Source organism: Stegostoma tigrinum, chromosome 19, assembly GCF_030684315.1.
Source record: "Stegostoma tigrinum isolate sSteTig4 chromosome 19, sSteTig4.hap1, whole genome shotgun sequence".
In the NCBI taxonomy this organism is placed as follows: domain Eukaryota; kingdom Metazoa; phylum Chordata; class Chondrichthyes; order Orectolobiformes; family Stegostomatidae; genus Stegostoma; species Stegostoma tigrinum.
In genome coordinates, this window is record NC_081372.1 from 25,876,046 (window position 1) to 25,894,085 (window position 18,040).

Here is an 18,040-nt window from a genome sequence, read left to right on the forward strand (position 1 = left end):
GAGGGCTGGGTCTGCTTGGCATGCTGTTTGGAGGGTCAATGTCGACTTGATGGGCCAAATGGCTTGCTTTCAAGGGTAGGGATTCTGTGACTCAATGGTAATTGAGGAGGGAGCACTGGAGCAAACAATCTGGCTGTCCTAAGGGGTTCTAGAGTCAAACAATATTGGATGACAAGTCTAACAACATGTGAGGGGGAAACCAGTAGGATGGGTCTAAAAGTGTTGTGGTCTTTTATGAACTATTAAGTATAAACTCACCATTTCTTTCTTAACCCATCAGCATTGCCTTTGGGTTTCCCTGCCACTTCTTTCGTCATTGGTTGGTGTTCACTTTCTTATTGTAAAGAATTTAATATAACTTTTTAACTTATTAAAAGTACTGTACAGAAAATCATAAGCTAGTTTGCAAAATATCCTAATATGCACATATTCCACAAACACTTCTGGCAGATACTGCTGTCTGTTGGACATAACAGAGAATGACATTTTAAATAAGAAATACTTAACTTGTCTAAATATACCTTGGCTTTTTTTCAAAGTCATTTGGCAGAAGCAAATAAAGTGTCAAATATTTATAGTTGGGATCACACCCATCAACTCTTTTTGGTGTGGAGATTGTATTCTGGGAAATTCTGCAATACGTTTATGCTCAGATATAAGATGGCTGAAGGCTCTGTCCAGATGCTTTCTGGTAGTAATATTTTGGTGAGGCCTATGCTTTTGAAATATGCCAAGGCCTTAATATATTTATTTAAAACTTTTATTTTAAAAGACTCAAAGGGAAATTAAGTCAGTAAATATTATTGTGCTATGTAAATATATTTCATTTCCTTCTTTAAAAATATTGGGTATTAGAAGTTTCAATTACATAGAAATAAAAATGCAAGACAGGAGCTTTACAAACTCATCAATGATGATTTATTTGTGCATCAACATACTGTAATGGGAAAAATTGACAAACGCTTTTCACATTTTCAAATACAGACATAGAGCTATTCAGGATAATATGCTGTCATATTATTTATTTTCATTCCAAATCATAACAATACAGAACTGTTTTAAGTTTTTCATACAGACACTTGGAGAGAATCTGCTTTTGCATTTTGTTTTCTCTAGTCTCCTGGATTCCCAATCTTGGCTTCTTGCATGCTGTCTTCTTACTGAGAACTTCTATTGTGGTGCTTGTCATCCAAAGTTCTCTATTTCCTTTAAAGCAGTTGATGACATATTAATACAATAAAAAATAAGAAAATCTGTTATTTTAAAATATGGTGATGGTTCCTAATATTCCAGCATTTGTTTGCACCTGAAAATGAGCTGGTTTCAATATTGTGTTTTTGTGACTACGAATTCTGCACACCCCAACAAAATCAATATTTAAAGTTGGGCATTAGATGATCTAAATAAATATTTTGGCAAAATTAGTGTTCTGTTGCAGGAAGTAAAATTTGTTGAGAAGATAATTTCTAATCTGTTACCTGTGCAAGTGCAGCTTGAATTCTTGTTTAAACTGTGGATCTTTAACTATTAGAAGCATTGATAGGCTTAATTATTTTATCCCAAAATATTGACAGTATTGTCAAAACCACTAAATGTATATCTATATTCTTTTATTATCTCAAAGTGTCAAGGTTTTCCAGTTCCCTATTTATTAATCTCTTCACAAAATGGTTACAGCACAGAGGAAGGTAATTTGGCCGACAGTGTCCTTGCTGGCTCTCTGAAGGAACAATTCACCTATTGTTACTCACTGCTGTCTCCCCGTAGTCCTGCATTGTTTCTTTTAAGCTAAGAATCAAACTTACTCAGATTCCTAAACTGAACCTGTCTTACCACACTCTCAGGCAGTGCATTCCAGGTCCTAACCACTTTATTCTGTGTGATTTGTTTCCTCATGTCACTGTTGATTTTGTTGGTAATAACCTCATGCCTGCACTCTCTTCATCTTGAACCTTTCACTAATGTGAACAGTTTTCCCCATCTACCGAGTTGAGCCCCTCGTGATTTTGAATACCTTTATCAAATGTCCTCTCAATCTTCTCTTCAAGGAAATCCACTCCAACTTCTCCAATCTATCTACACAACTGAAGTTCATCATTCCTGGAACTGTTCTTATGAATATTTTTTCAGAATCTCTCTAATGCCTTTTCATTTATCCTTGGGTGTACACTCAAGACTAGACATACTTCAGTTGAGGCTAAACCAGAGTTCTATACAAATTATAACAACTTCATAAACTATAGTTTGCAATTCTGTCCTTGTAACTTGTAGTCTGTCTTGAAATGCTAATATTTCTCGGAACCAATAAATTCTACTTTTAAGAAAATAAAATTTTAATGATATCTTGAAATGCTTAACAGTTATAAGAAAATAGTAGCGCTAATCATATGTAGGTAAATGGGCCATACTGCCCCATCAGTAACAATAAAACGAATGGCCAATTAATGATGGCCAACTTAAACTGGTAGCTTTGTTTGAATCACAGCTGTTGATCAGAGCACTGAGAATAGTGCTTGCTTTTCCTTTGAATACAGCTTCGGATCTGAATTGGTGCAGCAGGCCATTATTTGATCCCATTTAAAACAGAACACCTCTGGAAATGCAGAATTCTTTAGGTACTTTTTCTGAGTGACAGTATATATGGAATACCCAATCCTGGAGTATGGCTTGAAGCTACAACATTGAATTAGGTCGACAGAATGTTGGCAAACTAATACTTATAAAGGTACACTAATGTCTGTTTTGTGAATACTCATATTCAATTCCTTCTCCAGTTTATGGGTAAATTTGAATATATTATTGAAAAGATTAAAACAATGACCACCTCAAAAATACTCGATTGTAAAACAATTTAGGTCATAAACAGTACTATTTAAATGTACATCTACCTATAGTATGGCAAATGGATTACACACATTGTTTGGTTAGGCTGTTTCAGGCTGTAATTAATTGAGGTTTAATACTTAAGCAACAAGCTGCTGGACAGGAGTATAAATTAGAAATAGTTTAAGCCAAAAATAGTGACTGATGTGATTAATGAACCGTTAAATTCGCAATCCTGCTATTTCTTAGCCTGATAGTTTTCGTATGTAAAATGTGTCATTTACATATACTCAGGCTAAATTTGAACTGCTAGCACATTGAAATAGATATCTACCCTCAATTCATATTAGTGTAAAAGTTTTTTAAATGATTTAAAAATAATAAAAGATACAATGTGTTTCCCGCTTTGATCCATCGTATTTAACTCTTTGTATCGAATACGTATCACATGAAACATTTGAAATACTCTTTTCTGGACTGAATTTCAGCTACAATTAATTAGGAGATAAACTGAGTAAACCACACGCTGAAGATGTGACCAGCATTCTGTGTAAGCACCATAGAATATTTATGTTAAGCATTAGCCAACTAACGCGTAGCTATAGGTAACACTGGAAAACAAAATGTGACGATGTAAAAATTAAATGTGAGCTAATGTATTGGTTTGACGTTCCAGTAGATTTGAAGTGAAGTCTTCACCATTCTAGTTTGAAAGTTCAGCCAGTGGAAGTGTACAGTAAATTAGAGGGCATCCCTTGCACCAAATGGCTACGCAATGAGATAAGCAATTATCAAGGTACTTAAAAATCATGTTTTTGCTTTTGATTAAAATTTGCTGGTCCTTGTGCTGATCCGTCTTACTGCAATCTGACATTTTTTAAAAAAACAAGCTGCCGATGCTGGAAATCTGAAACAAAACATAAAGTACGAGAAGTTCTTTGTGAGAACAGCTAGGTCACTGGATTCAGAAAGTTAACTGTTTTCCCTCTACAGTGATTGCCAAAACTGTCGAATTTCTCTAGTACTTCGATGCCACCACAATCTGAAACGTGTAACGAGTCTATGCATGCTTTGTGGTAACTGTTACTAACTAGCTGAATACACAAGATATTTCTGAAATGATTACTGCTGGTGAATGTTGTAATGTACTTTCACAGACTGGAGATGGAGTCACAGCTAAAGAAAGCATCTCTCTGAAACGCGTGGCTGTGGTGGAGGACTTTTTTGACATCATTTATTCTATGCATGTGGAAACAGGGACTGAGACTGCGAAGACGGCGAAACATGCCGGACAGAAGCGGACTTACAAAGCGGTGAGCTAAACCTTCAAGAATGATAGTATTCAAATAAATGTTCCCGTAGCCCTGCAATGCAGTTCTGAGCTATTTTACTCATTTAATATATTGTTTGCTACACCGCTGTGGTATACCTGAAAGGAATCAAGCGTTTAATGTAATTTGAAACATTCCCGAACACTGTACAATTTGTATATCACGTTTGTTTCGATTGTAAAATTAATGCTTTCATTAAATATTAGAACCACACTGTCACCATTACTTAATCATTAACTACAAAACCAATTTAAATATTTTGACACGAACTTTATTCAAACTGTGCTCCTCATCAGATATAGGCATGACTTTCCCACTTAGGTGGCGGGGAGAGAAGTTACATTGCTACGTGTCCTGATTTATGCATTGTTGTTGTTCCTTTAAAATACACGAATCTGAGTGACAGATCCGAAAGCGCTTCTCGTTATAATACAAAGTAACTATATTCAGAATGTAACGCGTTGTTGATCCGGATTTTCGCATTCTATGAGGAGGATCTACATTCGTTAAAGTCCTATAATTCACGGGCATTTTGTTCTTCTAGACAAAAGCGAATTCGAAAAAGGCGAATGAATTTTGTAATGGAAGTCAATTGAATAGGTTCTGATCATCCAATATTTCCTGCATAGTACACTATAGAGAATACAATTCAGTGGGTATTCAGTTGTTGAACTGACCCTCCTAAGGTTGTCTGGCTCTGGGCATGGAGGCGAGGTTGGATGTTTACTACAAGGTGGAGAGTATGGATGAGATGGTTCATGCAGACGTTGACATAACAGTAGATTTAAAAAAAATAAAAGTATGCTTCAACTGATTCGCTGTTTGCTTTGAATTTTGTGAAGTTCTAGGCGAGAAGCAAAACTAGTGTTACCCACTCTGCTTTCCATGCATTTTAAAATCATAGTTGCTTTTATTTTCCAATTGTTCAACTGGTTTCATGAGGTATGCCACCATCTTTGCTGAATGTGGCTGCAACTTCTCTACTAATGCATAATCTAACAGTTGTGTACTGTACATATACCTAATCCTGTAAATCATTACAACGATGTACGGCCCCCGTGAAACATGGCAGCTGATGCATGCATAGTGTTCACTCAGACCTGGAAATACAGTTTCAGTACATTATCAGCATATCTTATGGCTGACGTTTACTTTTTTTTAAGCTAAGTTCAAGTTGTGCCAAGTGTTTTTAAAGAGAATTTGTTGCTAACCAAATTCGCCTCATTAATTATCTACCATGGCTCTATGATCTCTCTCATCTGATTACAGCCCCATCTTATTGTGTGCCTTTCCCAGAAACAAATCACTACCTCGGTTATCCTGGCTTTAACTGACATCTCTGGTATCCATGCCATCTTTACAAGTCCACTGTGCATGCGGGAAAACACTGTCAGTGTGGAGTTGCCTTGCACAGATACTTACATTTGCCTCGGACATGGCAGAAGGAGAAACCGACATCAAACTTTACAGGCAGGGTCCGGGAGGTTGAGCTGGACAGGTTGTTGGTATCAAAGGTCTTCCTCCTCCCTCCAACAACAGCATACCACGATCATTCCAGCCTGGTCCAAGTTTGCCATTTGCAGTAAAGCAATCTCAGTTGTCTGTAAAAATGTCCCCAGCATTGTAGAAAGAAGGTAAATGACCCCGACACCACTAGTATATGTTCAACCATCTTCTCTCTGTTATGTCACACTATCTCTGCCACTGCATCCCAACTAGCCTCATAATCTACCACTCTCAGTATTCCCTTTAACATCTTTCCAATTGCTCTCATCCACCCCAATCCATGACACTACTCACTCAGAATGTCCTCTGTGCTACCTCCTCACTCATTTGGGACATCTCACCACATGTGCCACCAGTAATTGCTGTGGCACCCAGCTTCATCTCCAGCAATAGCCGCTGTGCTCTCATTCCATGAGGAAAACAGCCACAATAGGGCAGCAAGACCATCAAGATGGGTGGTGTGCTGCCCATCACTCAGCTCCTGGTGAAGCTGATCCTGACTCTGACTGCTCAAATGAGGCCTGGACAGCTATTAGAGGATTCCCTTAACTTACTGTTGGGAACCAGTGAGTGTAGGCCACTCCTCTGATGGAGGCCTACTGACAATTTATGACAAGCCTTCTGGTTTTGTGTCTGCACTAAATGGCATGGCAAGACAGCAGTAAGATGAGCTTGGTATCTCTGGCTGAGGGGACAATGTCCAAAAACGCAAGGGAAGGCTTGGATGAGATAGATCTCAAATTCATGAGGGAGGTAAGGGAAGAACAATCAGGTGTTCTGGCAGTAATTTTCAAATCCTGTCCAGCCACAGGTGAGGTGCCAGAGAACTGGAAGACAACTAATGCTGTCCCATTATTAAAAATCTAAGGGAGAGATAAACCAAGAAATTACAGGGCAGTCAATTTAAATTTAGCATTGGGGAAGTTATTCAAAAGAAACCTGAGTGGCAGAAAATACCTGCACTTGGAGAAGTATGGGTAGACATCATACATTTGTTAAGAGGAAGTCAAATTTTATAAATTTGATCAAATTTTTTGAGGAGGTAATGAGAAGTGTTGATGTGGATGATGCATTCGATGTGTTCGACATGATCAGGTCCATTGTGGCAAACCAGTCAAAAAGGCAAGATCTTATGGGATCCAAGGTGAAGGGGTACGTTGGCCAAAACTGGCTGAGAGGCAAGAGTAGTGGATGGTGTTACAGAGATACTTCTGTGATGAGAAGTCTATTTCCAGTGGAGTTCTGCAGGACTTTGTGCTGGGTCCTTGCTGTTTGTGCTATACATCAATGACTTGGACTTAAATATAGAGGGTATGTTCAAGAAGTTTTCAGGTGACGTGAAAATTGGTAGGGCAGTCAATGGTGAGGAAGATAGCTTAAACTGGAGGAGGATGTTGATGGATTGGACAGCTGGGCCTTTGGTCCAATTCATCCATGTTTACCAAATATCCCAAATTAATCTAATCCCATTTGCCAGCATTTGGCCCTTATCCCTCTAAACCCTTCCGATTCAAATACCTCTACAGATGCCTTTTAAATGCTGCAATTGTACTAGCCTCCATCAATTTCTGTGGCAGCTCATTCCATACATGTGCCGCCTTCTGCACAAAAAAGTTGCCCCTTAAGTCCCACTTAGATCTTTTCCCTCTCACTTTAATCCAATGCCTTCTAGTTTTGCATTCCACTTCTCTGGTAAGAAGGCCTTGGCTTTTCACCCTACTCATGCCCCTCATGATTTTATAAACGTCTATAAGTTCACCCTCAGCCTCCGACACTCCAGAGAAAACAGCCCCAGCCTGTTCAGCTTCTCTGTGTAGCTCAAAACCTCCAACCCTGGCAACATACTTGTAAAACTTTACTGAACCTTTTCAAGTTTCAAATCATCTTTCTTATAGCAGGGAGATGAGAATAAATGGAGTGTTCCAAAATGGCCGAACCAATGTCAATTACAGTTGCTACATAACATCCCAACTCCAGTACTCAAGGCACTGACCAATAGAAGCAAGCGTATCAAACACCTTCTTCACTATCCTGTTAACCTGTGACTCCACTTTCAGGAACTATGAATCTGTACCACAAGGTCTCTTGGTTTGACAATCCTCCCAAGGACCCTACCATTCAGTGTATATGTCCTGCCCTGATTTGCCTTACCAAAATGCAATAGCTCACATTTATCAAAATTAAATCTAAATCTAATAAAACGCCACCTACCATTCCTCAGCCCATTGGCCCATTTGATCAAGGCCCCGAGATAACATTCTTCACTGTCCACTACACCTCCAACGTTAGTGCTGTCTACAAACTTACTAACCATACTCCTATTGTCAGATCCAAATCATTTACATAACGATGAAAAGCAGTAGACCCAGAACTGATCTTTGCAGTACACCCCTGGTCTCAGGCCTCCAGTCCGAAAAGCAACCCTAAACCACCACCCTCTGTCGCCAATGTTGTAGCTAATTTTGTGTCCAAATGGCTAGCTGTCCCTGGATTCCATGTGATCTAACCTTGCTAACCAGTCTATTCATGTGGAACCTTGTCAAATGCCTTTCTGAAGTCCATATTGACACTCTGTATAGACATCCACTAATCCGCCTTTATCAATGGTCATTGTCACTTTTTAAAAAATTTCAATCAAGTTAGTGAAGCACAAGTTCTCACACACAAAGCTATGTGACTGATCCCTAATCAGTCCTTGCATTTCCAAAAACATCTAAATCCTGTTCTTCAGAATCCCCTCCAACAACTTACCCACCACAGACATTGGGCTCACTGGTCTATAGCTCCTTGACTTTACCTTATTATTTTTCTTAAATAATAACACCTCATTAGCCATCCTTCAGTCTTCCAGCACCTCACCCATGGCTATCAATGATACAAATATCCCAGCAGAGGGCCCATTAATGACTTCTCTGGCTTACCACAAGGTTCTGAGGTACACCTGATCACGTCCCAGTAATTTATCCAGCTCTATCCATTTTAAGATGTCCAGCACCACCTCCTCTATCGTATGAACACTTTTCGAAATATCACTCTTTATTTCTCCAAGTTCTCTAGCTCCCATTATCCTTCTCCACAGTAAATACTGACGTGAAATACTTGTTTAGTATCACACCCATCTCCTGCAGTTCCACACAGAAGACCTTGTTGATCTTTAAGGAGCCCTATTTGCGCTCTAGTTATTCTTTTGTCCTTAAATGTATTTGTAGGATCTCTTTGGATTCTCCTTAACCCATGTCCCTTTGTGCCCTCGCGATTGTCCTCTTGAGTATCCTCTTACTCTCCTTATACTCCTCGAGGAAATGACTCCTCCCAGCTGTATGTAGCTGACATGTCTCCTCCTTTTGCTGACCAGAGCCTCAATTTCTCTAGTAATCCAGCATTCCCTACACCTACCAGGCTTGCCCTTCACACTAACAGGAACATACTGTCGCTGGACTCTTGTTATCTTGTTTACAAAGGCCTCCCACTTTCCAATGAACCCTTTGCCTGTGAATAGCATCTTGGAATCAATTTTTGAAAGTTCTTGTCTAATACCATCAAAATTGGCCTTACTCCAATTTAGAACTTTAACTTTTAGATCCAGTCTATCCTTTTCCATCACTAGTTGAAAAATAGAATTATGATCACTAGCTGCAAGTGCTCCCGCATTAACACCTCAGTCACTTGCCCTGCCTCATTTCCCAACAGAAGGTCAAGTTTTGCTCCTTCTCTTATGTACATCCACATACTGACTATAAATTTTCTTGTACACACTTAACAAATTCCTCTCCATCCAGGTTCCTAATGCTATGGTGGTCCCAGTCTATGTTTGGAACGTTAAAATCCTTAAAATTACAACCCTACTATTCTTACAGATGTCTGAGACCTCCTTACAAGTTTCCTTCTCAATTTCCGGCTGACTATTGGGGGACCTATTGTAAAATCTTAATAAGGTAATCATCCCTTTCTTATTTCTAAGTTCCTCCCAAATAACTCCACTGGACAGTCCCAGGAATATCCTCCCTATGTACAGCTGTAATGTTATTCCTAACCAAAAATGCCAATCTCTTCCTCTCTTGCCCGTTCCTTTCTATCCTTCCATTGCGCCTATATCTTGGAACATTCAGTTGCCAGTCCTGCCCTTTTCTGAGCTACATTTATATAATAGCTATGGTATTCCAGTCCCATGTTTTCAACCATGCTCTGACCTCATCAACCTTACCTGTTAGGCCTCTCACATTGAAATAAATGCAGTTTAATTTATCAGTGTACCTCATTCTCTGCCTTGCTCTTGTCTGCTCTGACTATTTGCGTCACTCCCCAACTGTAACTGGTCTCTATTCTCACTATCACTTTCAGTCCCACCCCACATGCCACCTCCTCCCTACCAACACCACTGCTCTTCCCCTTTTACTAGTATAAAGGCCTCCTAAAAGTGGCTGTAGCAAATGTCCCTGGCAGGTGCAGCAGATAATTAAGAAGGCAAATGGAATATTGTCCTTCATTGCTAGAAGAGCTGGATTTTAAAAAATAGAGAGGCTATGCAGCCACTGTATTGGGTGCTGATGAGGCCATGATGAAGTACTGTGTACAGTTTTGGTCTTCTTACTTGAGAAGAGATGTACTGGCATTGGAAGGGGTGCAAAGGAAGTTCACTCAGTTGATTCCAAGTGGGACTGAAGAGGTCTTTTTCAGGATGGCATCCAGTGACTAGTGCAGTTCCCAGAAGAGACTGCAATGATCGGGAAATGTTAATCTCTGCCCGCTGCCCCCGCTCCTCAGCCATGCATTCATCTGCTCTGTACTCGTATTCCTACTTTCACTAGCACATGGACCAGATGAACTACACCTCAAAGTTCTGAAGGAGATGGGTGAGAAGATTGTAGAAGATTTGGTGGTGATTTTTCAGTAATCACTGGAGTCAGGGACGTTCCCAGAAGACAGGAAAATGACTAATATAACATGCTCGTTTAAGGAAGGAAGGAAGGCAGAAGACAGAAAACTATAAGCTTGTTAACCTAACCTCAGTCATCGGTAAGATTTTAGAGTCCATTGTTAAGGATGAGATAGGAGAGTACTTAAAAGTCATGGATTCATAGAATTGTACAGCACAGAAACAGACCCTTTTGTCCAACTCATCCATACCGACCAGGTATCGTAAATAAATCTAGTCTCATCTGCCAACATTTGGCCCATATCACTCTTCATCCTTCTTGTTTATGTACCCATCCAGATATCTTTTAAATGGTGTACTCATACCAGCCTCCATCACTTCCTCTGGCAGCTCATTCTGTATTTGCACCACCCTCTGCATGATAAAGTTGCCTTTTGTATGTCATCATTCTCCCATCTTAAACCTATGCCCTCTAGTTTTGGACTCCCCCCCAACTCGCAGAAAAGACTTTGCCTATTTACCCTATCCATGCCCCTCAGGATTTTATAAACCTTTATAAGAACATAATAACCATAAGAAACAGGAGCATGAGTAGACCATCAGGCCCATTTTTCCTGCTCTGCCATTCAATATCTTTTCATGGATTCAGCTGCACCTACACGCCTGCTCACCATAACCTTTAATTTCTTTCACGTTCAAAAATCTATCTTTGCCATAAAAACACTCAATTGCTTCACTGGGCAGGGAATTACATAGATTCGCAATGCTCTGAGTGAAGAAGTTCCTCCTCAACTCAGTCCTAAATCTGCTCCTCTTACTTTGAGGCTATGCCCCTCATTGTAGTTTCACCTGCCAGTGGAAACAACTTCCCTGCTTATATCCTATCTATTCCCCCCATAATTTTATATGTTTCTATAAGATCACTCCTCCTTCTTCTAAATTCCAATGAGTATAGTCCCAGTCTACTCAATCTCTCCTCATAAGCCAACCCTCTCAACTCTGGAATCAACTTAGTGAACTTCCTTTGCAGCCCTTCCAATGCTCGTACATCTCTTCTCAAGTAAGGAGACCAAAACTGTACACAGCACTTCAAGCATGGCCTCATCAGCACCCGATACAGTGGCTGCATAGCCTCTCTTTTTTAAAATCCAGCTCTTCTAGCAATGAAGGACAATATTCCAATTGCCTTCTTAATTATCTGCTGTACCTGCAAACCAACTTTTTGTGATTCATGCACAAGGACACACAGGTCTATCTGCACAGCAGCATGCTGCAAGGTTAACCTTCAGCCCTCGATGGTTCAACGAAAATAGCCTCAGCCTATTCAGCCTCTCCCTATAACCAAAATCCTCCAACCCTGGCAACATTTTTGTAAATATGGTCTGCACCCTTTCAAGTATAACATCTTTCCTCTAGCAGGGAAACCTGAACTGAATGCAGTGTTCCAAAGGTGATCTAACCAGTGTCCCGTACAGCTGCAACATGCCATCCCGACTCTTATACTAAATGCACTGACCAATACTGTTCAGTAAAATAGGGTGAGTTAGCATGGCTTTGTGAAGGACAGGTCATGCCGGACAAATCTGTTATAGTTCTTGGAGGAGGTAACAAGCAAGTTAGACAAAGGAGAGCCAGTGGATGCGATCTATTTCAGTTTCCAGAGGACTTTGACAAGGTGCTACACAGGAAGCTGCTAAATAAGTTCAGAGCTAATGGTGTTTGGGGCAAGGTACTGGCATGGGTAGATGGTTGACTGACTAACATAAGGCAGAGAGTGGGGCTGAAGACGTCTTTTTCAGGATAGCATCCAGTGACTAGTGCAATTCTGCATGTTGGCACCAGAAATATTTACTTTAAAAATAGTTACCTTGATAAAGAAACTGGGGGCATCACTGCTAAGTTTGTGGATGATACAACTTGGACAGGCTGGAGGAGTGGAAACGAGGTGGCAGATGGAATGCAATATGGGAAAATGTGATATTTTGCACTTTGTAAGAAGAACAGAGGCATAGGTTATTTTCTAAATGGGGAAAGGCTTTGGAATGCTGAGGCACTAAGCGAATTGGGAATCCTAGTTCAGGATTCTGTTAAGGTTAACATGGAGTTTCAGTTGGTAGTCAGGAAGGTAAATGCAACGTTAGCATTCATTTCAAGAGGGCTAGAATACAAGAGCAGAAATGTTCTGCTGAGGCTGTATAAGGCTCTGGTCAGACTGCATTTGGAATACTGTGTACAGTTTTGGACTCCATATCTAAGGAGGGTTGTGCTTACTTTGAAGGGAGTGCAGAGGAGTTTTAGAAGAGTGATTTGGGGATGAAGGGCTTGTCGTACGAGGAGTGTTTGAAAACTTGATAGAGTTTAGAAGGATTAGGAAGGCTCTGATTGAAACTTACAGAATACTAAGAGGCCTGCATAGAGTGGACGTGGCTGAGATGTTTCTTTTGCGGCAGAGAAGGCTGAGGTGTGTAAATTATGATAGGCATAGACAAGATGAATGGAAAGCAGCTGCTCCCCTTAGCTGAAGGGTCAATACAAGGAAAATAATTTTAAAGGCAGGAGGTTCAGATGTGATTTGAGGGAAAACTTTTTCACTCAGACGGGAGGGAAATTGAGGCAGGAAACCTCACAGTCTTTTAGAAAACACTTAATTAAACACAAAGTGCTATAAGCCTAATGCGGGAAAATGGGACTAGCGTGGGTAGTAGCATATTTTTGGAGGTAAATATTTAACAGGCCAAAGACATCTTCTGTACTGTATAATTCAATGACTGGCATGGACATGATGGGCCAGATGGACTCCTTCTGAGTTATAAGCGTCCATGTGTTGCAGTCCTGAAAGGCTATTTAGTTCAATACTTAGGTGTTTCATTGTAAGTCACTAGCTTTAAATCAATTGACTGGATTAGAAAAAGGATTTAATGCAGATGTTTCAGTCAAACTTTGGAGGTGGTTGGAAGTAATCACATGAACAATTGAAATACCTGCAATATTATATTTTTGCTTGTAAGTTTTAACGTAAGAATTTCAGAACAAAAACAAACCTATTGATGATATGGAAGGTTTTTTATTATCTGGGAGGAAGCTAGATTTATTTTATCCTGGAAAAATAATGTTAATCAAAATTAAACTTGAAGTTAATCAAAGTAAGGTATCTTTTTCAGTAAAATACTGCAGTTTCCCTTTGTTTTTCACAGATTTGCTTAACCTCAGAGCTTTCCATACATCATTTTGCCCATTGCAGGTCGAATGCTCGCTTATCTGTTTTTTTCTAGGAACAAAAACAAAGCAAGAAATGTCAAAAGTTGAAAAAAGGCCTCAAAAAAGACTTTGGGCATAATCTTACAGGGTCTGAGCGATATGAGCTATGATGAGATGTGTGGAAAATCGATCAACCAGTGCAGTGAGGTCCAGCTTGACATCAGGAGCAATATGCGATACCTGTTATGACTTTCACAAGTGGCATGGTAACGTTCACATCAGCAGCAAACTGTTATTTGACAGGGAGTAACATTTGTTAAAACACCTTGTTAGCATCGCAACTTGCTCATTAACACTCCACCTTCCATCTTATCCAACTTGCCAAACAAACTAGATGTCAGGAAAGCTTGACAAGGAAATCAGAGCAAGCACCTGGTACATTCAGTTCATTGCTTGCTCTGAACATGTCGGAACCTCCTTATTGGAAACCGGGACACCAATATAGAAATATAGAAGATTGGAACAGGGTAGCTATTCAGTCCTTGAGCCTCCTCCACCATTCATCATGATTGTTGCTGATCATCCAACTCAACAGTCTGTTTCAGCTTTTCCCCAATATCTTTTGATCCCCTCTGCCCCATGTGCTTTATCCAATTCCTGTTTAAAACCGTGCAATGTTCTGACCTCAACTGCCTCCTTCCACAGTCTCACCACACTTTGGTGAAGAAATTTCTCCTCATTGCAATCCTAAATGGTCTACCACATATTCTTAGACTGTGACCCCTGGCTCTGGTCAAAATCTCAGGGCATTCTTATGGCCACCCATGTCCACAGATAGTGACACACCAGCCTTTAAGAACCCTCATGGCACATCTCTGATCTATCTACGGAATGCTTCTACACTTCAACGTTGCATCTCGGGTTGCTGCAGCAACTATCATTTGTACGTTGTTGTAAGGACATGTGCTTGTAAGGATATTAGTCTAGTTCCTGTTCAGATGTAATTCAGCCAACTTGTACAGGTTCACCAACTCCAGAACTGATCGTAATGCTTCAGGAATCTAAAATTTTTTTTCCTGGACTATCCCTCCAGCTATGTATTCATCTGCTCTATCTTTCAGGCTGCTGAACAGTTTTCTGGGCAGCAATGGCGACAACTGTGACCAAAGTACCACTCACTACTCTTTCTCAGCCCTCACTGGGGTCTTTCTGAATGGTTCCACTGCCTGAAAACCCTATTTATCTGGTTGTAAGGATACATGTGTATCTTTCTGTGTATCCTCCCGTTGCAGCCTCAGTAGTTGGCCCTTTTTCTGTTCATACTGTTGAGTCCACCCTGTTGCCAACTCTCTGACTGACTGACAAAATGCAGCTCAGGGTCCTACTGATGACAAAGCAGGTTTCTTCTTGCCTTTAGGCCTGGTAGTAGGACAGCTATCACCAAAAGTAAATTGAGCTCTCAATGTTTAACTTAATACGTGGGGTTCCAGGTGCTTTTTGTTGGATGATGTTGTGCTTCTTAGAATTCGTATAAGCAGGTTGAGGGTATTTCATCACACTGCTGATTTGTGCCTTGTAGCAGCTAGGTAGGCTTTGGGGATTCAAAAGATAAGTTACTTGCTGCAGAATGGCAATATCTCACCAATCTTTGTAGCCACAACGTTCGTATGTCTGGATCTAATTAAGTTTCTGGCCAAGGTAATCCCAAGATGTTCTTAATGAGGTATTCATTGATGGCAATACATCAAGGGGAGATGTTTAGATTCTCTCTTGTTGGAAACAATCATTGCCCAAACAAACCTGACTCTTGACTAGATCTTGTGTTCAAAGACAATTATGAAATAATGAGGCAAACCATATTTGTATTGTTATGAAATCATGGCAGAACAAGAGACATTATGACTTGCTTACTGGAGTCAAATTAAGAAAAGTATATAGGATAACTGCATAATGATTATGAAAATTTATGGTATTATGAACTTAGGCAGCTACATATTGCCATGTGTGTAAGCTTAAAGAGAAATAATTGAATATTTGTGTTTTGAGGAAGGGTCTCTGAACCCAAAATGTTAACTTGGATTTCTCTCCGCAGATGCTGGCAAAGCCTTTTCAGCAATTTCTATTTCTGTCTGTAATTGAATATTTCCCTTACTAAATTATCAATAGAATTGATTTTCATTTGGAGTAAAAATTTTCTGAATTAGGAGCAAGAAAAATTTGTAAAAACCTCAATAGAAAAATTGGCAAGTATTTTAACAGTTTTTATCAAATATCAGAAAGAGTCCAATCTATTAATATAATAAATTCTAAGAAAACATTTTGGTTTTCATCAGGTAGTCAGATTCTAAATTAAGTTTCTTGGCACTTTATTAAGTAACTATGCCTAAATTTCGATTAATTCCTCAACACACAAGTTTCTGGAAATACCTGTTTGCACAACCGCTGGTCACGTGTGAAAGAATGAATAATAATAGGTAAAATAGAAAATGTGGCAGCCAATTTTAAAAACATAAATAGCAACAATGCATTTAATAACCAGATATCTGTTTCTGGAATGTTGATTGAGAGATAAATATTAGCTGAACAAAACTCTGCTAATCTTCTTTGTAATAATGGCAGGGCAATTTATAAGTCCACCTGAGGGTGCAGATGGAACCTCAGTTTCATGGTTCAAAAATGTCAGCCTTGATGTTTGTGCTCACGTCCTGGGCTGAGATTTTATGAAAAATTCCTGATTCTGATTGCAATGAAAACATTACTAACGGAGCTGTAGTTTATACTGTCTTTATGTACCGCTATTACATAAGGAGTAGTGTATCTGAACATCAAGACTGCTCTTAATATTATCCTTAGTTTAAAACAAAAATCAAGCAAAACATTCACTCTCAAACATTTCTCTTAACCCTTATACTACCTGTATTGTCAGACTGCTTGTCTGATAAGTAGTCTTGGATGAGTCAAAACTTCCTTCAGTTGAGTACAGATAAGACTGGAACCATCGGTCTAGGATTTGCAGTAAGAATAATGGTGAATCTATCAGTGTTCATTGCTCATATAAATTAAATTATATACTAATGCCAGGTGTCTGCATATGCACAGTAAAATGCAGAAATCTGGAAACTGTTGTCCAATTTGACCATCTCCTCTACAAGCTTTGTGACACTGGTACCTTAGGGATAGATTCAGAGTTGAAATATGTATAGTGGTGTGAATTTCCAGTATTTATTCAACATATGATCACTAAATGAACTTGGAAAATTATGCCTTCTTCATACAAATGTGATTGGATTTTTAGTCAGCATTAAAGTCTTAAATTACTTTCAAAGAACCTCTACGGTACTGAAAATGAACTTTTACAAGTCTGAAGCCTCATTACTTGACATCTCATTTTGTTTAAATCTCCTCTATTAACAGAAGAAAGTTAAAATAAAAGTTTTCAATCTTTTATCTATTCACATTTTATTTTTTCCATCTATTTCATTTACTGTATGCAATTTATAATTATATAAATATTCTAAGTTATATTTGCTATTTAAGTTATGTTTGAGACTTTTTCAATTCAATTTCCTGAGAAGATCTTTGTCCCACTCAGATTGGTCTGAGATCCCCTGTAGTAGGCACTGTTTCAGATCCCCAATGGCCATTAGTTGCCACTCAAAACCTCAAAAGTCTGGGCAGCTGTTAAGTGCAGCACGTGAACGACATTCATTCACCACTGAAAGCAAAATCTTAACCATTACCTTCAATTCTTGTCACAATTTCTTTACTGTTGCTGCAAATTTCATCCCTTTCTCAGATCCATTCACCGATCACTCAAATCCTGGATGACTTACTTTGACCCAAAGTGCCTCACAGTCTCTAATAACAATATCTCTCCACATCCGTGCAGGTGATTTAAATCCAGGGTTGGAAAAGAGGCCTACAAGAATCTATATTGTGTTGCAAAGCAGTCTTTTATAAAGCTGGTAGCAAAGTAGTCGCATTGATCTTGGAATCAACTCATCACTTGCACACCCAACTTCTGCTGGCCCTGCATCATTATTCTGTGTTTCCTTGTATGTTTCCTCATCTATGTCACGATATGTTTGTCATGAAGTGTCTACATCTGTAACAATACTTGCCTTAAGAGGGGAGAATTTTTGCTTTTCAGATGTATGCTGCAGACTACATTGTTCTCTGTGATCTGTGAAAAAGGAAAATGCAGAGTACATTGGTAACATTTTTCACTTGCATTTGTATTACAGTTGCACAAACTGTTAAGTATAGATGCACTGATGTAACATTTGTTTACTTAGAAATTAATGGT

General features: G+C 39.3%; 1 protein-coding gene and 1 long non-coding RNA gene across 3 annotated transcripts in view; one reads left to right on the plus strand and one right to left on the minus strand.

Annotated features, from left to right (window-relative positions):
• The window catches only part of nol4lb (nucleolar protein 4-like b), a 349,022-nt gene that overhangs the window by 52,855 nt on the left and 278,127 nt on the right, over window positions 1-18,040 (plus strand). For both annotated transcript variants that reach the window (XM_048549775.2, XM_059652784.1), the window contains exon 2: window positions 3,981-4,136. In XM_048549775.2, coding sequence (XP_048405732.1) covers window positions 3,981-4,136 — 156 coding nt within the window. The remainder of the gene's footprint in view (window positions 1-3,980; window positions 4,137-18,040) is intronic.
• On the minus strand, window positions 896-17,849 carry LOC125461248 (uncharacterized). Its single transcript, XR_007249441.1, has 2 exons — window positions 17,475-17,849; window positions 896-1,206 (listed from the first exon to the last, which is right to left on the minus strand). It is a non-coding gene; the product is annotated as an uncharacterized LOC125461248 (long non-coding RNA).